Source organism: Diaporthe batatas (genome assembly GCF_019321695.1).
Source record: "Diaporthe batatas strain CRI 302-4 chromosome Unknown Contig00008, whole genome shotgun sequence".
Lineage (NCBI taxonomy): Eukaryota > Fungi > Ascomycota > Sordariomycetes > Diaporthales > Diaporthaceae > Diaporthe > Diaporthe batatas.
In genome coordinates, this window is record NW_025408555.1 from 1411482 (window position 1) to 1435648 (window position 24167).

A 24167-nucleotide genomic window follows, 5' to 3' on the forward strand; every position below is an offset into this window, starting at 1 on the left:
CCCGCCGAGTTGCATGATGCCTGCATCCGTTCCGCTTTCTCCTGGAGCCAGTGCAGTGCAATCGCTCCGTTGGTTGCGTATTGCATTTTGCCGGCTTCGACGTTCATTGGCCGGCTGTCAATATCACACCTTTGATGGCTGTGGCTCGAAGCGCCGTGTTTCCTTATATAACAGAATGATCTGCAATAGACATCAGGAAGGTCAATGTGATTTTCTCTCCATTCTTCTCTAGAGATACAGCCGCAACAAGTATAGCAGATTGAGGTGCATCTATCCAGATGTCATTAAGAGGATTCTGTTGCTGTGATAATCAAAAATAGCTTCAAAAGCCGCTCTGGCAGAATGACCAAGAACAAGTAAGTCTTAGTTAAATAACTTTTACCTTCATCCCTCTCAACTTTTGAGTCTGGTCTTGCCGGCTCCCAACGCCGTGCGTCTTCATGTCAATCCCTGGGCGCTTTTGTAACTGACCTGGGGCGAGGCTTTGATAAAGAAAAGCCACCAATCCTGGTCAAAAGGCCATACCACCACTCCGTAAACCAAAGTTAACTCAACAATCCAAGTCTGGTGGAGGGCGTGGGCCGAGAAAGGCTCCGCCCAGTGCCGGTACTGTAGCTCCCCGACGTGCTACAAGGTCTACGACCAAGCCAGGAGACCTCGACTCTGGACACCGAATCCAAAATCCATCGCCAAAGCTCAGAAGCCGAAAGATCGAGACGGTAGTGCCCCCGGCTAAAACAGGCTCAGATAAAGGGCAGAGAGTACTCCGAAGTGTGGAAACAGGGAGTTCTTCTCACTCTCAAAGAGGAAGCGTTGAATTCACCCCAGACTGGGACTCTGATGAGGCTTCCGTCGACAAGGATCCCCTCCAGGTGTATTATGAAAGAATAGGATACTTGCCACCACTTGATGACGCCACGGTGGAGGTCCTAAAATTCCTCAAAATGTCCTGTCCAGATTTGGACGTGGAGGCAGGTCGCATATCATCATCTAACGTCCCCGAATTCAGGCGAGGATTGCAATGCCGCATGGTCGACCTCCTGCCCAAGGGTAAAGATGACTTTCAGTTCAAGGAGTTGGAGAACCACGATGTCCCTTGGCCTCTTGTCCCCGCAGATGTCAAAGACTACGACGACAAACTGTGGGAAAAGGATCTAGAGAAGTGTCAGAATCAGGAGCAAGAAGCCATCTTCCAACGAACTATAATGCTCTCTATGATTGATCGGTACCGCCTCTTCTACGGGGGCAAAGAAAACCAAAGCTCGCTTGAATTTGCAGTCGAGACTCCATGGACCTGCCTTCCGATGCCTACACACGCCGAGCGCCGAGGGAAAAGATTCCTCACGTGTCCAAAGCCGGACCTTGCTGTTGGATTCCGTCGGGAGAAACTGGTTGAGACTTGCGATTGGGAGTCTTTCCCAGAAGAAACACAGAAGCTGATATGCTACGAGGGCATCAACCCACCGAACCAAGACAGAGCGTTTTGTTTTCTGACGATCGAGGCGAAGCGCGGGTGGACAAGCGTCGATGATAAAGTTGCGCTGAATCAATGCCTCAACAACGCGAGCCAGGCTCTGCATAATATGTTCGAAATCTTCAAGGAGGCAGACAGGGAGATAGGTGAAGGATCCCGGGTCAAAGGCGACAAATACACCAAACAATTCTTCGAGAGAGTCCGCTTCTTTTCTGTCGTCGCGGTTGCTGGGGCCATGAAGATTCGAATACACCGTGCCTGTCGCCTGGGCGAGAAAGAAATAGGTCCAAAGAGCGATTACCCACTTAAATTCGCCTACTCAAATTACAAAGTTGTCCAGAACGAGGACTTCACACGCCGCCAAAGTGTAGTGGAAGAGCTCACCAACATCCTTCACAATTACGGAGTCAACGAACTCGAAGGTCTCCTGAAAAATGTGATCAGAGAGATGAACGACAAGTTCGTTGCCTATAACATCAAAAAAGGCTATGTGCTGAACAGAGGTTCGTTGTTCTACTCGTACAACCAAGCCGTGCCGCCATCTAGGAAAAACGGCAAGGCAACACCTAGGACGACTCAGACGCCGAGTGGGGCAGAGACACCTGTCCAACGCCGCTCGAGAAGTTTCCATCGGCAGCAGTCCAGTCTGTCTCGTTCGTTCAGTGACAACTTTGGCCAGTTCAATGTCAACTCGGGTGTCTATGCTGATTCTGGGCAGGTTTGGGCTGCCAGTGGTGAGATGTCTCGAGACACAGGCATGTCACATCAACAAGATGTTCCCGAGGCGGATGTGCGCGGGTCTCCAAGCAAGAAGAGGAAGAAGTAGCTACCTGCGGGCAGGGTTGTCAATTGGGCGAGTAGTGGATGTTCCCTCATTTCACATTTCTCAGATGATTCTTTCATTTACAACAGATGTAGGGACCACCTCTAGTTAGTCAGAAGCCATGGCATTCTCTCCTGAGCCTTGGCACCCTCTGCTCAGGTCTCAACTGTTTCCATAGGGCAGCTGAACTGTGCTATAAGTGAAAGGTTGACAGCCGAGGATTTAACTGAGAATTGATCAAGCAGATGCTGAGGTACTTGTTTTCTCTTCCTTTGTCTTTTTTTTTTTCGGGGGGTGGGTTGTCTTCTTCTCTTCTTTTTTTACCATGTCCAATGTGCCTCACCACTGTGTCTGGTCAACAAAAATGGTCACCAATCTAATCAGCCTAGGCTTTGGCCACATTATATTTTTTATTTAACTATTTATCTATTTATTATCTTCTTAACTTTTAAACTAGCTATTAACTTATACCTTAAGTATAAAGTTAATAATTACTTAATATATACCTTTAAATTTATTTATATATAATAGAGTTACTAACTTTCTTTATAGAGCTCCCTTTTCTATTATATTTTTTATATATTATATAGAAATAGATAAATCTTTAATAATAAAGTAGTATATTTAAAAGAGGAAAATTTAGTTTTTAAATATTTAGATTTTTACTTTTTTATATAGTATTTATTTAATATATAGTAAATAAACTTTATTTAGCTTTTAAAAGAGTTTTAATCTTTTATAGAATTTATATAAAAGGTTTTTTAAATAGGTTTATTATTATAATATTATTATTTTATTAATAGCTATATATTTAAAATAGGAACTATATTAACTTATTTAATAAGAATAGATTTAAATAGCTATATAATAAGTATATTAATAGGAAAGAGCTAGCTTATTAGGTTTTATATTATAAAATTCTTTTTTATAAGGGCTATTTTAAGATTATTTTAATTTTATTATATAACTACTTTACTAGCTTTAACTCTAATATTATAATAGATTAACTCTTAAGCTATTTATATTAATAATTTTAATATAATATTATTAAGAGTAATACTTTCTAATTTTATTTATATAATATAAAGTTTAGCTCTATATTTATATATTATATTTTTTTTATTATTATTAATACTATATTTTTTTAGATATTAAGTTTTAAGTATTTACTATTATATGAAGGTACTATATATATTTTATATATATAGGGATTAAAAATGAAACCACTCTAATCGGCCTGATTATAAATCGGAACTGGATGCATGGACTTCTTATCATGAGAGAAGGAATCATTTACCTGGCCATCTATATTCTCAACCCCTCTTTCAAATATAAACTTCAGCCCATACTTGTTATTTAAGGCTACCTGAGTAATTATGACATGTCAATCGCTCCGAATGATCAATCTACAACCGCGAATACGAGATGCGGACGTGGTCTCTCCAGCTTCTAATCCAGACCCACATCTCAGCCCAGTCCGGAGTCACGCGAGCCCAGTTCTTCCCTGTATTAAGCCACACTAACATCCTCTCAGCCCGAGATAGTGTAATCTGTTCTCCAGCATACAAATTGTCTACCGCTCTGAGATACCAACCCCTCACAGATTTCTGATATAACCAGCCAAGCCAGGATGTGGCCACCATGAAAAGCGTGGCTGCCATACCCATTGTTATCCAGTTGCCTGTCGAGTTCCTTGCCTCCTCAGTGTCACTTGCCAGGTTCACATAAGCCTGGTCCAGCTTAAGCCACTTATCAGTGATGACATAGCAGAAGCAATTCCTAAACACCCCAACGGTTTGCATAACTGTACCTCCGATGCAGCAGAAGCCCGAGAACAACAGAGGCAGGACATTCCAGATGTTATGTGCCAGGATACGCTCATGCCAGGGTCGTTTTCCGACGGGCACATGGGCGTTCCGCTGGCTGCAGATGTATGTTGTGCAAAGAACGATCTGGCAACCGGCGTAGATGATGAAACTCAGAGATCGACAGCTCCATCCGATTGGTGGTGTGGCGTATGACACGACGGCCCCAGCCGCGGGAGGAAGCGCCACAAGGATGACCGCAAACACCCAGATGAATGACCAGGACCACAAGGTGAGCTCCAGAGCCTCCGGATATCGACTTTGGCTCGATAGTCCGAGGCCCTTGATCTTCTGCCTCTTCTTTGCGCCGCGGCGCCATATCCATACTGGCTGGAATGAACCCTCATAGGCGTCTGACAAGCAGTAAAAGATGAGCAGGTCTCGCCAACGGATGATAGGGTCGACTAGAATGTACCACATTCTTGTAGTGACAGGGTCTGTCCAATCCCCCCGAGCTTTGAAAGGAGGAGGCGAAGGTGTTTCCGAGGGTTGTTCCTTGTACTCTCCAACGATAGCGGTCGATGTTGCGGGATTATTCGCGGCAAGAAGACAGCCACTGACAATCGCGACGTGGACAATAACCATCCATTCAACACCGTAAGCCAGTGAAATGGCTGAGTCCTGGTCGCTAGGGTCGCTCTGAAGGTCAAGAATAGTATAAATGAACGCTCCGAGGTAAAATAGCACAGGGGCACCGATGGCTGTTCCAAAGTCAGCTTGGGCCCTCAGCAGGGATATCAACCGCGCCTGTGACTGCCGTTTTTCATCGTCGGTACCGTCCACCGAGAGTCTTTCAATGACCTTTCTGATCGGCTCCCCTTCGTCTTCGAGGTTGCCTAGAGCCAAGACAGTCAAGAGCTCTCGCTGTTCCTTCACCTCCTGTGCTCTGTCTTGTCGCCCGCTAGGGTCCGATCGACGAATCGACTGGATAATTAAGTGGTCAAGCACAGCTTCGTACAAGCCTCCTACCAACATTGGCCCGGCACCTATCACGATGATGAATATCCATATCAGGTTGTCCACAAAGACGATGAACAAATCCAACATTTGTCGAGGGAGCCATGTGACAGTCTTTGCGAGGGTATGGTTCCCCCATGGGGTTCGATTTATGCATGCCGCCAGTATTGCACGCGAGTTCTTGAAAGTGATCAGTCGTCTCCGGGGGACTGTGGCGCTAAATATGACGGCAGGTAGAACAAATTGCACAATTGGACCGGCCCACTGCCCGGGGTCAGAGATCTTTGACAGCCCGATCCCACTGCAGTTTTCGCGGCAGAATCGATAGCTGACGTAGACTTTTGGTGCGGGAGTGTAGTTTCCGTAAACCTGGCCACACACAGGATGCAGAGGAAGAGGATATGCTGGAGTATTTGCAAACGAACGGCTCTCTTGAGCAAGAAGGCAGCAGCTAGTCCCGTCGTATGCAGCTACCACTCCTGAAAAGGAAAGCCATAGTAAGCTGAGTAGCGCAAAATTGGAGCTTCTGCTGAGACTGTGCATTTTGGCGCCCGTAGGCAATGTTTGTTAAAAAGAACAATCCCGCGTCACACATCATACCAAAGACAGATGGAACAGTTGTCCTGATTAATATTAAAAGTGATCTGTTCCAACCGTCTCTCCTGTGCATTGTTGCCTGGCCTGGAGGGCTCATTTGGTGAGTATACCAGGCGCAGCAGTCATTGTGTGGGAGGTAAGCCGCCACAACCCCAATAGTAGCATCACTAGGCAGCCCTCCCAGGATAAGTTGGGTGGCCATGCTGTTGGGAACTAGTGACTCTACCTGCAAGCTCCGTGGGGTGCATGAACGTGGACCAGTGAGGCTGCAGACAGACAAGACAGAACACAATCAGGTTTCTCCACCGGGGTGACCTACCTAAGTACCTACCTAGGTAGGTACACCTAGGTAGGTCCGCAATCTCACTCTAACAAGCATGGCCGTCAACATAAATGCTCGGCGTCGAGTAGTGATCGGAATCCGCTTAGTCTTTAAACTGCATCGGATTCTCTAGGGGTGCGGCATTGTCTTGTAGAATTTGGGGCCCAATATACCACTTGTTATGCTTTGTCTCCCAAAATGGCGTTGATATCAAACACCACGCGACGCCACAGGCTACTCAGCCTACAAGCCACGAGGCCATAGCCTGCATAGCCCCAGAACCCCCGGGGCCTACAAGCAGACAGCTTGCTTGATGTGCCCCCATAATGATGTAAGACCCGTCTAGGGTGTAAACGATTTAACGCTAGTGCTAAAAGGGTTATTCAGAAAAGAGATATAATCTATATATTCTAATATTAAGAATACCTCGACGCTATTAGGCTTGTATCACTTTGGAAGGTATGCTGAAGGAATTAGAGTATAATTCTCTATTTACCTAAGGATGTATCCTTCCAAGTTGCGCCCTGCAGGTCCGCATTCTTATCAGGATCTACCCATAACTAACAATGTACAACCGCGAACCGAGATACGCGATACTGTCAATGTATCGGATCGACGAGTGATGATACTTCAGAGCACCTTGTTTTTACGGTGGGCACTCAATGACAGTAATGTTGTAACCATCCGGGTTGCAGTATCCCCCCAACTTGTGATGTTCTCCCTTGTTGCAGTTGTCTGGGTCGGTAGGGTCCCTGGACAGGCGCGAACCAGTGGTTATTACACAAACTCGATATTGGAGGGCAGAGTGCCTGGCTTACCGGATGATATCAAGCGTGCACCAGCCGAGTGTGGCCAAGAACTGTCCGTCTCCTCTAGTTCTCCAGATGAAATCGTGAGCTTCCTTGGCCTGGTAGCAGCACTCGTTGTTCTGTCTGGTCTCGATGGGGCTGGCCATCCCCATCAAAGGGGCCACCAGGGCAATGAGGGCGAAGAATTGCATGGCAGGCGAAGGGCTTGGGCTAGGAGTTCTGGGACTGTCTGTAGATTGTTGGTGGATTAGGTCGGTCTGAAGCGAATGATGAATCGAGAGGCACACCGACTACCGAGGGTGCCGAAGTCTGCTTGCTTTTATACTACCTCGACATACTATAAAGGGGCTTCGGACTCCATGGAAAAGGAAACGCCAAGTGCGAACCCTTGGGAAATCCACCTAGTCTGTTTCCTGCCAACACTTGACCCCGGGCGACCACAATTGTTCATGTGCGCTCGGGCTTGAACTGTTATTAGATGGCAAATTAAAAGTCCACGAGCAGGATATTGTTTCAAGAAACGCACGGCTTGGTACTTGCATCTATACCATTTCCTTCCTTTTGCCGAGGCGGAGGTCCTCCCACCTTCCCTTTTTACCATGCGGATACGCGGAAAGAGAAGAGCTGCCTGAGGCTTAGGCTACGTTTCTGGCCGAGTGGGACCGGTCCCCTGATGGGGTTCTCATTTCGTGAAACGTTAAATCCTGATTCGGGTAGCACCGCCAAGCTCATGCTGCGGGGCGCTTAAATATTTTCCCATTCACAACTCCGTCACCTCAATCAGGCCATTCGGGCCCGGACATCACATCAATTCTAGTTAGCCTGGCTCAACTATGGATCATTCTGTCTTTCATAGCCTCACAATTAGACTTTCTCCTTGTCATGTAGTATATGGTTATTTCAAAGCCAAAATCAAGTGCCAGCGCAGTCAACATCCCGGAGTCATGCCAAACTAGACTGGTTACCGCTCTCGGATGCCTACATCTTTTGCCCGAAGTGAACGAGGGCCTCGGGTCAATGTATTCAAGATTTACACGCTGACATCGAGTGACCTCACAACCTCTGGTCAAACACGTCGTCTTCCTACTTCATGGATTTTGGCAATTGCATGGGCCTCTCTCAGGATTGTAACTATGATATCGTAGAGTCACGCTGTGATATCCACGAGCTTCACACAGGTCTCTGCTTCGCAGCTACGGAATGTATATAGTGAGTGCCGCGAGCCCGCTCTGTAGGATGGGCCCGCGGAAGCCGTGTATAAAGTTGTATAAAATAGGTACAATCTTATGCAAAGTGGCGCAGGGTGAGGCGTTTTTTAATGGGTAAAAGCATACCTACTTAGTCAAGCCGTAGTTCTTTCACTACATGACGTCATAAACCTCTTTTCAAGTGGCTGCTTTACGGTAATAATACATGTGATGGATAGGGACTGAAATAGTCTACTAGTATGTGTAGTGGGCAATATGGTAGTCATCCGCATCGGTTTACATACCTAGGTAGTCGACTCGGCGGTCACCTGCCACGAGGACAGATGATCCGAAGCCTGAGCCCAATCGTCCCAGATCGAATCGTCTGGGAAGAACAACATTGCTGCACGTGTCGGGCTTGCCGCCGTAGGCTGACGTGGCCTCGTCGTCCTGCTGCTGGAACTGCCACCAACCTCGGAAGTCCTGTTGACAAGGGCATGGTGCAGCCAGAAGACAGGCTCGTTGGGCGGATTCCCAACCGCCGTCTGAGCCGCCCGCGCGCTGACGTCCTTGCCGAACTCTCCGACGCCGTGGCGGGGCTCAAGCCACATCCGGAAGCCGTCGGAGTCGGGGCCGAACTCAGTGACATTTCCGGTGATCTCGACTTGGTTGAGAACCGCAGGTGCTTGGCCCGACTATTGGGGCGCGCGCTGATGATACACGGTATGTGTAGCTTCTACATGTCCAGGAGGTTATGTTCAGGTCCTTTTCCCTACCCTCCAATATCGGGTTTGCGGACCGCCCGGCCTTCATTCCGCTTAGGTTGGCAATATCCGATTTGCATAAACGTAGTCTGGGCTTTTTTGCCCCTGCTGCCACGCGTAGCACTTTTGGGAGATGCATAGTACCGACACTTGAGAAAGTGCCAGTGGTGATAGTCTTCACGCGCCCAGGAACAGTGAAACGCCCAGGAGACTGTCACAGAAGAACCCACCCGTCTGTCTTCCAGGATTCGCTTGAACCTTTATATCCCAAAGTCGTCCCCAGAATTAGTTGCCAGCATTCCCAAGTCCAATTCGGTTCTTTGTTTGCTGTATACACCTAGCAAACGGAATATTACAACTCTGAGGCGCACTCGTCCTAGGTGATGCACATGGATTGCCGCAATTTTTGTTTGCCTTACCAGTCATCTGGGCCCCTGTAGATAGCAGCCCTCTCTACCTTGCCTTTCCGATAGCTATCACCATACATCTCGAGCTCCCAATCCCCCCACTTCTTCACCTCGCTCACCGATACAAGCTCAACCAGGAGATTTCCTCTTTTCCTAGATACCGCCCTCATTGCCTTCATCTCGGGCGAGCGGTCCACTAGCTTGTCCAAGCGCAGTCTGCTCAACTTGGGCGCCAAGTTTTGCCTTTCAAGCAGCAAGGCAAAGATCGCTCCCGTCTCGTTCCCCGCCCCCCTTGAAACGCCTGTGATCTCTACCTCCGATAGGTTTGGGCAGCCCTCGAAAAGGGCCACCAGGGCCTCGTGGGTAAGGCCAGACGTTCCTGGTAGCGTGATGCGGCGGAGGCTGGGACAGCTCTGGGCTAGGACCATACCGTGCGTTGGTGGGTACTAGAAATAGTCACTAGGGCTATCTTTCACTTTAGAAACCCCTTATATATAAAATTAACTTTATATTAACTAATGTAAATAGTAGTTTTATAATATAAATAATTATTTAACCTTTTAGTAATTTTTATATAGTTAAATAGTCTTATAAAAATAAAGGTTATTAAGAGAAGAAGGGGTTATAGAGAGAAGAAATAATTATTAAGAGAGGGGCAGAGACACTAGCCCCGATTAGGCTAGCCTACCCACGGACGAAGGGCGAAGAAGAGAGAAGAGAAGAGGGAAAGGTGCTTAAATTTCTAGCTCCTAAGGTTGAGGCTTTTCACTAACTATTTATATATATAGTAGCTCCTAGAAGTGCCCTTTTTAGAGGCCCACATTCCCTATACCCTGCCACATTATAGAGAAGTCTTTATACCTTTCTTTATATAAGGAGAGAAGGAGTACTTCTCCCTTCCTTCCTTCCTTCCTTCCTTTCTTTAACTTTAACTTTAATTTTAATATTAAGTTCTTTACCTTCCTCCTTTAACTTAATTAATTAAATAATAATATTTAAAAATTTAAATTTAGAAATTTAAATTTAAATTACTTAAAAGTTTAAAACTTAAAAAAAGTTAATAGAAAGAGAAAGAAAAGGATTTATTTTTAATTAGTTAATATATTTAAATAAAAGATTAACTATAAAAAAATAAAGAAAAAGTTGTTTAAAAAGGAAGAGCTTTCTTAATAAGTTTATTTTTATATTTATAACCTTTTTTTTATAATTATTTTTAAATTTTAAAGATTCTTTTTAACTTTTAAAATAACTTTAAAATTATTAGAATTTCTTTTAAGTATAATAATATATACTATTTTAATTATTATATTAAAAGGAATATTATAGTAATAGTTTTAAAGATAGAGAAGTAGTATAGTAGTTAAGAGGTGGTAAAGAGGAGTATAGGTAGTTATAGTGACTATTTCCAGTACCCACTAATACACGGTATGGGAGTTTAATACCATTGTCTGTCAGATCCGCCGCTGAGTTGTGCGCTGTATAGCTGACATCGGAATATCCGAACTCGATTTCCCGCAGTTTCTCGCAGATGCCTTTTCCCATGGCTCGCAACTCTTCGATGTGTTTGCTGGTAAGAGAATTTTGGGCATGATCAGCACCGCGCTTCCCAATCCAGGCTCCAGTGTTATGAAATGCTTCCGTGCCATCGAGCATGACTTACTTGGTCAGAACAAACCCATACACGAACGATATTATCCTCGTACTGGGACCCAAATAACTGGCACGAACTTCCCATTGCTTGTTCCGGCTAAATTCAACATGATTTATGCCGACGGTGGTGGGTCTTATGAATACCGTTGCTGCTGTTGCACTGTTTGTCGTGACGACGGCCGTGGGTGTTGTTGGTACCTGTCCCGCTGGTGCATTGTTTCTGCTACTCCATGGGAGAAGCGTTTGCCGCATTGCGGGCTTTGCGGTAGCTCGGGATGTGGTTTCGCTTCTATTCCGTATACGTCTGAGGACATATATGGCGCCTTCACACGGTAGTAAGCACTCAAGACCCAGCGCTTAAAAAGAATATAATGTTAATAACAATATTATATAAATATATTTAAAGGAATAATATTTTAATTAGAATTCCTTTTATATAATTTATTTATCGTTATTAAGACGGTGCCCCTTAGCTTTATCTATGCGTTATAAGGTTAAAGTTATAAATACTTATTATATTATAATTATTATTATTAGTATTATATTCTTTTTAAATATTAAGTCTTAAATGCTTACTACTATATTAAGGCGCTATATATATCTTTAAATATATATAAAATAAAAGTGAAACTATATATAATTTATTTATATAATAATTATTTTTAAATTTAGTTTTATTATTTAATTCTTTTATAATATATTAATTAATATTATTATTAAAATAAAACTTTTTAATTTTATTTATATATTATAAAATTAAAATTATAAATACTTATTATATTATAACTATTATTATTAATATTAAATTCTTTTTAAATATTTAATATTAAGTACTTATTATTATATAAAGGCGCTATATGTATCCTTAGATGTATATAGAATAGAAGTGAAACCATATATTCCTACCTAGACATCATCACTTGCTCCAGTCTTTCTTGATGAAGTCCGCACACCTCTCACTGACCATGATCGCTGGCCACATCGTATGGGTACTCAGCATCCGCGGAAACACGCTCGTGTCCGCGATGCGCAAGTTGCGTAAACCGTGAACCCGGAGCCGCTGATCGACGACCCCGTGGCGTGGGTCGTTGGACATGGGACACGTGCAGCTGGGATGCAGGCTGACGGTAGCCACGCTGCGGATATAGCGATCGATTTCATCATCCGTGACGGTATCCCACGTCTTCCCAGGAGCTGAAGACATCGCAGCTGCAGGCTTTTGAATTGGACTGGCAGACGCCGGTGTCACGACTGGCGCGGCTGCCGCAGTCTGTTCGTCCTCGGCCGTTCGCTCCCACTCGGCGAGCTTGTCCAGTTCATTACCAGGCGCAAAGGCGATTGGGGCCGGGTGTGGGTAACCTGATCTCTGGAACTCCTGGGCCAGACGCATCGCGAACCGGATCGCCTTGCGCGCGATGGGCCAGTCATCCTGGCTGCGTAGCAGAGGATGAGTAACTCGGGGATGAGAAAGAGGGTTCGAGTCTGCCAGCTCGACTCGGCCTTGTGAGTGTGGTTGGACCAGACAAGGGTAGAGGGTCAAGAGGTTGCGGCCAGGGACAGGTCTCTTGAAGCCGGCGACTGCAAACATCATGACCTCTATATCTGGTATGTTTCGCGGCTGTGAGATGTCTATGTTGTCCAGTCGGTCGCCGTTGCCGTCAGATTTAGGTTCTTGTTCCCGTATGGCCATGGTCGTGTCGTCAATAGCCCCACTGCGGACAAATATCGTACTGGGGATGCAGTTGCTACTCATCAGCCCGGTCCTGAAGAAGAACCAGAGCAAGATGTGCCAAAGCCCGTAAATTGCAGTTTGAAGCATGTGCATTGTTTCTTTCTTCGGTAGGTCGAGCATGATGGGGAAGGCAAAATGATCAGACAGGGTTTGGCCGACAGGTTTTTCATTGACGACAGGAATGCCGTTCGCGTCCAGTTGGTCCCGGGGCCCGATTCCACTGAGCATGAGGAGCTGCGCGGTCTTGAGAGCACCGCAGCAGACGATGACCTCGCGCCGCGCCTCGACGCAGAAATCGCCTGTGGATTTTCCGGGGACGGCCGGACGGAAGAAGACGCCACGTACGGAGCCTGCATCTTCATCTATCTTCAACCGTGATGCTGCGGCACCAGTGCAGACTGTCAGGTGGCTTCGTCGCTTGCGGGCAATATCTTCATTCAAGAAGGCTTGATACGACGTGTTTCTCTCCGCCCGCTCATCCACGGCCTGGTCCAGCCTGTAAAACCCCATGGCGGGCGCGGTGGGGTCGTTGACATCGTCGATGATACGAAGACCAAGGGCCTTCGCTGCGCTCTCGATGCTGTGTAAAAGGAAATGTGGGTTAGTTTTATTAGTGGCCCCCATGTGAGCAGAGTAGGGAGACTTAGACCTACTATGGTCCCCAGGTAAAGGATGTTCTGAACTGCCTGATCTTAATCGGACCTGGGGGTTGTAGCTTGATAAGCGGTACTGATCGACGACATATGACAATAAAATAGATCCGGCTGCTTACCATCATGGCCTCTCGTCTTAGACCGGGGCCGGCCGATGTTGTTTTCGCTCTTGCGAAAGAATGGTTCGACGCGATCCCACGCCCAGTCATCAAGAGACATGTCCTGGGCCCAGGAGTTGTACTCTGCAGGTGGGCCTCGGGTCATCACCATTCCATTAATCCGTGATGCACCCCCAAGGCCTTGCGCCGTCCAGAGCTTGAACTTCAAGCCATTGGCCTCCGGCGAGGGCTCGGAGAAGTGGTCGCTGATAACTTGAAGCTTGTCGCCAAAAGTAAAATTCTGGCTCAGAAGTGGACTGCGAGACAAGAGGCTATTCTTGACACATCCCTTTTCAAAAACCAGGACCGAGACGTCTGGATCCTCAGACAGTCGCGAACCAAGCACACAGCCAGCCGTGCCGCCTAGGGAACGTCAGACTCTTGCCATACGGCTTGAAAGGTGTGGGTAGATGTGCTTAGATTTCTATCGATATGACTTACCCCCGACGACGATATAGTCATAAGTTTTACCATTTACCTCCAAGGGGGAGACCTCAGGATAAGACGAAAAGGGCCACATGATCACTAGTTGAGGTGAATCGTGGGCGCTGTGGTCTGGCTGGACTGTAGTGGCACTTTCAATTGAAAATCTTTGAAGTGAAGTTCGATGGATCCTAAAAGAACATGGAAACTGGACGGGCACTACTCTTCAACTAGATGTTTGCCTTGTATCACAATTCCAAGCAGAGCATATCGAATAGAGCAAATTAACTAGTTATTTAACTATAAATAGTAAGTATAGAAAGCCTATTCTTATAGATAATAGAGCGTTATAATAAATAGACTTAATTAATTACTTATAGCTTAATATACCCTTTAAATAACTAATTAGTTATTTAAATAGAGTATTATATACTTTCCTATTATAATATTATAAATAATAAATTAATTTTATACTCTAAATAAATTTAATTAAACTTTTAAATAGTAATAAATAGAATAATTAATATTTATTATATACTTTTAAGTATTTTAAATATATAAAACTCTTAGTTTATTAATATATTATACTTACTAATTTTATATAAGTAGGTAAATCTTCTTTTATATTTTTCTTATTATTCTATACTTATATATACCTATATATATATATATATATATATATATAATATTATCTTACTTAAAGGTTATTAAATAAAGTACTTATAAAGCTATTTAAATTATTAATAAAGTAATTTTATATTTATTTTAAATATTAAATATATAATATAAGTATTTTATATTAATATTTTATATAGTATAAGTTTATTAAAAGATCCTTAAAGCTTATATTATCTATATAGTTCTTTAAAGTAGAAAGAGTAGGTATACCTTAATATTATACTTTTTACTATTATATACTTTATACTCCTCTATTATTAAAAGAAAATAAAAGAAATTAAGTTTATTATTAATATTTATTATATTATCTTTTATTTAAATTATATATACTTTATATTTACTAATTATAATATTAATATATATTATAAATAAATAAATATTAACTATTTAAATTATTATTTTAAATATATTTATAGGTATAATTATTAAAAGGTCTTTATTTATATTATTACTATTATTATTAAGTTAATTAAGTATTTTAAAGTTAATATTAATAAATTTATAAACTTATTTTAATTTATTAATATATTTATTATATTAATTTATATAATAAACTTTATATTATATATATAAAACCTTATATTTATATTTTATTAAGTTAATATTATTATTTAAACCTTTTATTATAATTTTATTAAGTTTAATAAAAGAAGAAAAATAAAGAAAAGAGAATAAATATAATAATAATATTATTATTTTATATATTAAGTATATTAAAGTGTTTAAAAGGGTATTTATACTCTTATTAATTTAATATTTAAGTAGTTTAAGGTTATATAGTATATTTATTTTTATATAATTTAAAAGGCTTTACTTTATATAAATAAAATTTTAATTATTTTATATTTTTAAATAATTTACTTATATTATATAAGTTTAATATATATTTAAAGTATTTAAATTATATTATTAAAAGAGCTTTTATTAACTTATTTATTAATGTAAACTTAATTAATAAGTATTTTACTTAAAATAATTTTTAATATATTTCTATTTTAACTATATATTATAAATATTAATATAATAAAGCTTTATAATAACTCTTTCTTACTTTATAATAATTAATTAAATTATTTAATTATTATTATTATAAAGTTTTTATATACTTTTATATTAATTATTAAATTTTTAAATAGTTATTTAAAAGTTATAAACTCTTTTAATATATATAATATTAAAAGCTCTACTTTTATTATAAATACTATAATTATATTTTATTAAATAGTTTTTAATAGATTAACTTATTATAAAGTATTATAATATACTTTTAAAATAAATATTAAATTTCTTTATTACCTATAAAAAAGTATTTATATAAATAATTAATACTTTTAAAACTTTATTTTTATACTATATTATTAAAAATATATAATAAATAAATAAATAATATATTATTTTATTATCTTTAAATATTTTAGTTTTAAATTTAATAAATAAAGTAAAAGTTAAGTAGCTATAAATACTATATTTACTTAAATTATTATTATTATATATAGAATTGCTTATATACTTTTAAAAGTTTTAATTTATTCTTTTATAGTTTATTTTTATATTTTAAAATATATATTTAAGTATTAAAATATTTAAATTATTTAATAAGTTAATATTAAAGTACTTAATAATCTTTTAATATATATATTATATATTAAATAAAGTTTATTAATTATTTAATTTTTATAATTTAAATCTTTAAGTATTATTTAGTTACTCTTTAATCCTTAATTTTATATATTTTCTTTAATTTTTTATTATTTTATAAACTTTTAACTTATTATTTTAATAATAAAAACTAAATAATTATTAATAAAGAATATTATAATAATAGTTTTTATTTATTTTAAAAAATATACTTTTTTATATTAGTTTATAAATTAAGTTTTTAAAATATTAATATAAACTTTTATATTATAAAAATAATATATCTTTTAATTTATATATTATATTATAAAGCTTTATATACTTTTAAGCTACTTAAATTAATTTAAAAGTTTATAATAAATAAAACTTTATTAAATTAAATATTAAAAATATATTTATTATATTAAATTATATAATTTTAAAGTTATATTAAATAATAAAATTATAATAATTTAAAATAACTTTATAATAAATATTATTATATATATACTTTAAAGTATATTTTATAATTATATATTTTATATATATATAATTAAACCTTATTATACTCTAAAACCTATCCTAATCCTATTTATATATAAATACTTATTTAAATAAAAGTAGTTTACTTTTAACTAAACTCTTTTAATTATTTTTATATACCTTTATTAATTTAAATATTTAACTTAACTTATATAATAAATTTAAAAGTTTATTATTAAATAATTTTATAACTTTTTTAATTATTTAATAATAATTTATAAAACTTACTTTTATATAATTTTACTATATATATAAGTTTAAAGTTCTTTAAGTTATTAAATATTACTAAATTATTATAAATAATACTATATATAATATTTTATATATTTAATTTCCTTTATTTAAAATTATCTATTAATTAAATATATAAATATTAAAGAAAAGAAACTATTTATAAGCTTTTAAAATATTAATATATCTATCTTTAAAAGTATTATAATAAAAATACCTCTATATTCTAATAATATCTTCTATAAATATTAACTTACCTTTATTATTAATTATTACTCCTTTTATCTTAAAGTAAATAATTTAATTAAATCTAATTATAATAAAGAATTAATTTATATAATAATAATATTATTAATATATTCTTATATTAAAAAGAGTCCTTTAGCTATTTATTAATAACTTTATTTTTAAACTTAATACCCTCTTTAATACTTTTACTCTAAGTTAGGGCTTCTATACCCTTTAATACTCTTATAATTAAATTAAGTATTTACTTTGCTTAATAATTAATCTTTTAAGTAATAATTCCTTATCTTTAAACCTATAATAAATATACTTAAAGGTTCTAAATTTAACTAAATACTATCTAAAAGGTAATACTCTATTTTAAATATTTATTTAAATAAAATTTCTACTTTTTTCTTTTTTATAATAATCTAATTAAATATATTTAAGTATTATTATATATTTAATTAATTTATTTTATTTTATAAAATATAAAATATAATTTTATTAAATATAATATTATATATATATAATATATAGTTAAGCTTTAAAATTTATATTAAATAGATATTTATTACTTTATATCCTATAAAATATTTAATATAAATATATAATTAGACTTTATAGTTATACTATAATACTTAACTTTATAGTCCTTTATAATAAATATACTTAATAATTATATATATATATATTTCTTTAATTTAAATAAAATTTATAATAAGTTTATATACTTTTAAAAGTATATTAATAAAAATATTAAATAAATTAAACCTTTAATATTTTATATAAAAGTATTATATAACTACTTTATAAAAGACTAGTTATAAAAATAAATAGCTATCTTATTTATATATAGTTATAACTTCTTTAAAAGGTTTATTTTAATATATATTTTAATAAACTAAATAATAACCTTTTAATTAATATATTTTATATTACTATTAAGTTTATAAATATATAAATTATAAACTATTTATATTTTTTTAATTCTACTACTAAGTTAAAAGTAAATAGTTAGAGTTTTAAAGGAATAAAATATAATATATCTTTTAAAAATTAGCTTAACTAAGTTTATTATATAAAACTTTTTATAATAACTTTATAATTATCTATAATACTATCTATTATTAAAAGATACCTTCCTATATTAATATACTAAGCTATACCTAGTTAGTTTAAGCTAGTACTATTAGCTTATTAAAGGTTAAAGCTATTGCGGACTATAGGCTACTTAGTCTTAATGCTATTAAGTATTATATATGATATTATTGTGTAACTTAGGCCTTCTACAAACACAAGTTAGCTGAAATAGGCGAAGATAAAAGCTACCATTCCCCCAAGGGTTCTGGCTCTACTCTATAAGCAAACACCCATCTAGCAAACCTAAGAGACTATTAGCTCCACTGCGTTGCAAGTAAAACTACTTGAAAGCAGTCGCTTAGCCTGCTATATAAACTAAGAGACAACTAGATAAGGTAACTATACTCTATTACTATATATAATATCTAGGTTTATAGTTCTAATAGCTTTATTATAAATAGAAAAAGAAATAGCTATTAATAATTAAATCTATAACTATATAAAGATAAACCTTTACTTTAAAGAAAAGTTATTAATATTTAAAATAATTAATATATTTTTAAAGAAGTTAAAGGATTATAAGTTTTAATTTAAAGGAAATTAAGATTTATAAGAATCTTAAATTTAAACTTAAGGTTTTTCTTTAAATTTAACTCCCTTAAAGAGAAAAATATTAAAAAGGTTTAAAAGAGACTTAAATAAAGTTAGATAAAGTTATAATAATATAATATAGTTAAATAAAAATTAATTAAAAATTATAATTATAAATCTTTTAACTTTATATTAAAAGGGTTTATAAATATATATTAATATATATTTAATTTAAATTCTATCTTTTATATTATATTTTATATATAATTATTTTATAAAAAATATAAAAGTATTATTATTTTATTAAATTTTATAAATAATAAATCTATATTATACTTTTATTATATTTATATAATCTTAAAATATAAAAATATATCTTTTAAGTTTTTATTTAATAATACTTTATTATAAAATATACTTAAAACTTATTTTAATTATTAATAACTATAATATACCCTTAAAATTAAATAAAAGTTAAATAAATCGTATTAAATATATTAAAAAGTATTTTATTTAATCCTTAAAAACTTATTTTAATATAACTTACTTAATATATATTAAAGTATAATATTTATATTAAATATATAATATACTATTTATTTTAATTTATTATACTATTTATATTATTACTTTTAAAATATTTAAATTAAAATACTTAACTTTAATATATTAAAAGTATTCTAAAAATTTTATAAATAATAATAATATAAAAATATTATATTAATACTTAAGTTAAAAACTATAATTCCTACTTTATTTATTAAAATTCTTTAAAAGTTTAAATAAATAAAAGTAGTTTATATTTAATAAATATTAAGTTTTAATAATACTTTAATTATATAAAATTATATTTTTTTAATAGTTTTAAATTTAAGTATATAATTAAGTTTATAATATTATATTTTAAATTTAAATAAAAAACTTTTAAAATAATATTTATATAAAATCCTTTAATAATAATAATATTAATTAATATTAAATACTTTTTTAAAATCTTTTATAATATTTATTATATTTTAAAATATTTAAATACTTTTTTAATATTAAAAAATATAGTTTTTATTTTAATTAATTTATTAAATTTAATTATTTAAAATAAATTAAATTTAAAAACTTTTAATTATTAATAAGGTAAAATATTTTATAATTATTAAATAAAGTACTTTAAAAGAATTAGTAAGGATTCTTTAAATAGTTAAAAGACTTAATATACTTTTAGTATTCTAATTAGTTAAAAAGTATTTAATTTATTAAAATATATAAATTTAATTTACTTTTCTTTTTTATTAATAGAATTAAAATACTTATTCTTTTATTACCTTTTATTAGAGAGCTTAATATATAAATTAACCTATTTATTAAACTATAAATACTTATAAATCTTTTAATTTTTAAAAATATTAGATTATTTTTTAAACTTTATTATTTATTTTAAGGAACTTTTAATAGCTTACTTTATTAAAATATAATCCTTAAAAATTATTTATATTTCTTTTATTTAAAAACTTATAAAAGTATTAATAAAGTCCTTTATATACTTTTTTCTATATTAATTTCTTAAATTCTTTTTAACTTTAACTATTTAAAGGTAATAAATATTATAAATATAGTAGATTTTTAAACTTACTTACTTTTTAATATATACTATTTTTAAATTATTTATTTAAATTAAATAAAGTTTAAATCTTTAAATTAAATTTATTTTATATTATTAGAGTTTAAAATACTTAATTAATTTAAGTTAAAATAAACTAAATATTTATAATATTAAAAATCCTTTATAATAAATATATTTTTAACTTTAATAAGTTTATATATTTTAATTTACTTAAAGGTTTAAATTTAATAAGTATATTATTTAAGGGTTAATCCTTCTACTCTTATTATAGTTAGTATTACTTAATATTCTTTTATAATAACTATTTATATACTTACTTTTAAGAGTATTAAAGTATTTTTAAGTACTTTAATAAATAAATAAAGTTTAATAGGTTACTTAAAGTTTAATATTTTTATTTATATAAAAGTAAGTAAGTTTAAATTAATTATATAATTTATTTAATTTTAAATTAATTATTAATAATTATTAAATATAATAGAAATTATAAAAGACTTAAATTATTATTTATAATACTTTATAAACTCTTTTAATAGCTTTTTTATTTAGTTTTTAAGTTTAACTAGTTTTAATTCTAATTTATTAATAAATATATTATATTTATATTATTTAACTATCTAATTAAAGTATTTAATTTAAATATTAATATACTTTTAATAAAAGAGTATTAAATATTATATATTTTAAAAGATTTAATAATATATTATTAAGCTTAAAGGAATTTAAGTTAATAATATTCTATACTCTCTTAAATATAAAGTAAAATTAAAGCTAAATATATTATTTTAAGAAGCTCTTTTATTATAAAGAAGTATTATTTTAATAGAGATATATTTAGTTTTTAAAAATATATTAGGTAGTATAATTTATTCATTTTAAATTAAAAAGTATTTAAATAATAAAAAGATATACTTAAAAGTATATATTTTAAAGGGAAATTAAGTTAGAGTTAGGCTTATAACTATTATAATTTTAAGTAAAGTATATTAAATAAAATAAATTAACTAATTATTTAATTATAAATAGTAAATATGGAAAGCTTATTTTTATAGATAATAGAGCGTTATAATAGGTGGATCTAATTAGTTACCCACAGTTTAATACCTTAGTATTCTTAGCTAACTTACTGTTGGGGGCATATTGTACTAAAAAGCTCACTTAGCTGTGATAAGACCGGCCAGTAAGGGGTAGGGGCTAAGGGTGGCAGGTGGGCCCTGCAGGGGTCCCTGCAGGTCCCCTTATCGATAAGGCTACCACACCATTACCTCTTGCCCCGAAGCCCGAGGGGCAACCTTCCTTTCTTCTCTCTTTCCTTAGGTAACCCTACTCTTTAAATCCACTCTATTTAGTGTAAACTTCAAGCCTTTATACTATAAAGCCTAAGTAACGTCTCACTTATAAGCCACTATCTACCTACCTAGCTTTAACCACTACCTACCTAGTGATTTCTATAAACCTATTTAATATTAACTTTTTATATATAAAGCTTATATAAAACTATATATTTAATTAGAATTCCTTAAATTTTTAATATTTAAAGTATAAAACTTTTTTTAACTTTTTAATACTCTTTTTATCTTTCTAACCCTTTAAATAAAATAATCCTTATAATTTATAATAAAAGAAAGTTTAAATTATTTATAAAAATTATTAATTTAAAACTAAAGTTATTTAAAGAATAATATAAAGAAAGTAATAAAGTTATAATCTTATATTATAAAGGATATAAAGGTTATTTAAATTAATAAAATAAGTAGAGTATATAAACTTACTAATTAATTCTATAAGTATTTAACTTATAATTTTAATATTAAACTTTTAATCTTTTAAATTTTAAACTTTTAAACCTTTAATATTTAATTAATATTTAAATATATAATTAATAGTAAAATATATATAAGTTAGAATATATATAAATAAAAAGTATATTAGAATATATATTAAAAGTATATTAAAAATAGTTTATATTTAAAGTATTAAAAGTTTAAAGAAATAAAATACTTTAAAATACTTTTAATATTAATTTAAAAGTATTTATAAATATAAAAGAGTTATTAAAAGAATTAATATTAAGTAAATTTAAAAGATTATTAAATAAATAATAATTAAAGTTAAATAAATAAATATTAAATATTAAACTTTTATATTTATATTTATATTTATATTTAAGTTTATATTTATGTTTATATTTATATTTATATTTATATTTATATTTATATTTATATTTATATTTATATTTATATTTATATTTATATTTATATTTATATTTATATTTATATTTATATTTATATTTATATTTATATTTATATTTATATTTATATTTATATTTATATTTATATTTATATTTATATTTATATTTATATTTATATTTATATTTATATAAAATTATTATATAATTTAAATATAAATATAAGTTAATTAAAATAAATAAAATAAAACTATTATTCTTTTAAAGATTCTAACTTTATTTAAATAAATATTTATTTATTAACTTTATTATATTATAAATAAAATTACTTAAAAGTAATTATTTAATCTATTATACTTTAAATTAAAATATAATCTTTAAATAAAGTAATTATATTTTATTATTTAAGTTTATAATATTAATAATTTTATTATAAATAAATAAAAATAATTATTAATAATTAAGTTTATAATTATATAAAGATAAATCTTTATTTTAAAGAAAAGTTATTAATATTTAAAATAATTGTTATACTACCTTTATATAATAGTAAATACTTATAAACTTATGTTTAAAAGATATAATGCTAATAATAGTATAGAGAGAATAAAATAGGTGAACACTTAATGGAGGAAACCTACCGACGTTAAACTAAGCATGAGCGCCAGTCTGATTACATACAAGGACACCAACAGTGAGACATCATTGAATCATCTCACTCCCAGATGATGCCTTTGATATCCCCATACTATCTTCACAACATGGGATTGTCGGAGCGAGCGAGGGATTACTGTGACTGACGGGCCTTGGCGTGTATCACTGGCAGCAATGTGCGGTGACTGAAAATCCGGAAGCTCACGTCCGGGGAGAATTACCACTTGCATCAACTCTGTGGTTTGCCAAAAAAGAAAGCTCCACTCGGCTGTATCGATTATAGCCTAGCCTTAGTCTTCTCTCCCCCACCAGGTTCCGGCCCTCAGCCAACGGCAAAATCCAGCACCCATGTTCTCAATCCCCAACCGCCTTGCGCCACTTGTGTTCACTGCCCTGGCCTATCAACCCTTAGACAGCTGTAGTCCGAAACATTGGTTATCTTATTATGACACGCCTCCCATTGATCCTCCCTAGAGTGAATTAGCATGCTTCTGGATATGTGTGAAGTGTCGGTGGCACCCACCCTTTCGGTAGAAAAGAAGTTGCTACGAGATCATACACGAAGAAATCCTGGCCTTTGACCCGCTCAGCACGTGAAATGTTGCCCTTATATGTGCCATCATCGTGTTTGTAGGTGACAGCAGCGTTCTTTCGAAAGACAGGTACCATTAAGGGTGGCATTTTGACGGGTGTACTTGGCTGGTTTCAGTGTTTTGGTGCTGCTATTGTTTTGACTTTTGATGGATTGGTTTCCAGTTATTGTCCCTCGTTATGGTGTCGTCTGTCTTGAGAGTGGGTTGCTAGGAAGTAAACGATGGGTCTTTTTATAGGAATTTTAGAAACAGTCACAACACAGTCCTCTATAGACACCCATTTGTGACTAGATATCCTCAGACGATGAATAAAGCTGTAAGACAG

The 24167-nt window shown here is 33.3% G+C and overlaps 3 protein-coding genes across 3 annotated transcripts; 1 reads left to right on the plus strand and 2 right to left on the minus strand.

Annotated features, from left to right (window-relative positions):
• Positions 1–342: 342 nt before the first annotated feature.
• Positions 343–2300, plus strand: KVR01_007168 (uncharacterized protein; the record flags this gene model as incomplete). Its single annotated transcript, XM_044793265.1, has 2 exons — positions 343–356; positions 494–2300. 2 exons carry the CDS (start codon positions 343–345, stop codon positions 2298–2300), a joined length of 1821 nt encoding a protein of 606 aa, XP_044643421.1.
• Positions 2301–3827: 1527 nt separating this feature from the next.
• KVR01_007519 (uncharacterized protein) lies at positions 3828–4582 on the minus strand (the record flags this gene model as incomplete). The annotated part of the gene is made up of 2 exons (XM_044795070.1): positions 3828–3847; positions 3961–4582. The coding sequence occupies 2 exons, from the start codon at positions 4580–4582 to the stop codon at positions 3828–3830; spliced, it is 642 nt and encodes a 213-aa protein (XP_044643772.1).
• Positions 4583–11771: 7189 nt separating this feature from the next.
• On the minus strand, positions 11772–13918 carry KVR01_007216 (uncharacterized protein; the record flags this gene model as incomplete). The annotated part of the gene is made up of 4 exons (XM_044788217.1): positions 11772–13167; positions 13241–13289; positions 13360–13761; positions 13840–13918. The coding sequence occupies 4 exons, from the start codon at positions 13916–13918 to the stop codon at positions 11772–11774; spliced, it is 1926 nt and encodes a 641-aa protein (XP_044643469.1).
• Positions 13919–24167: the final 10249 nt, after the last annotated feature.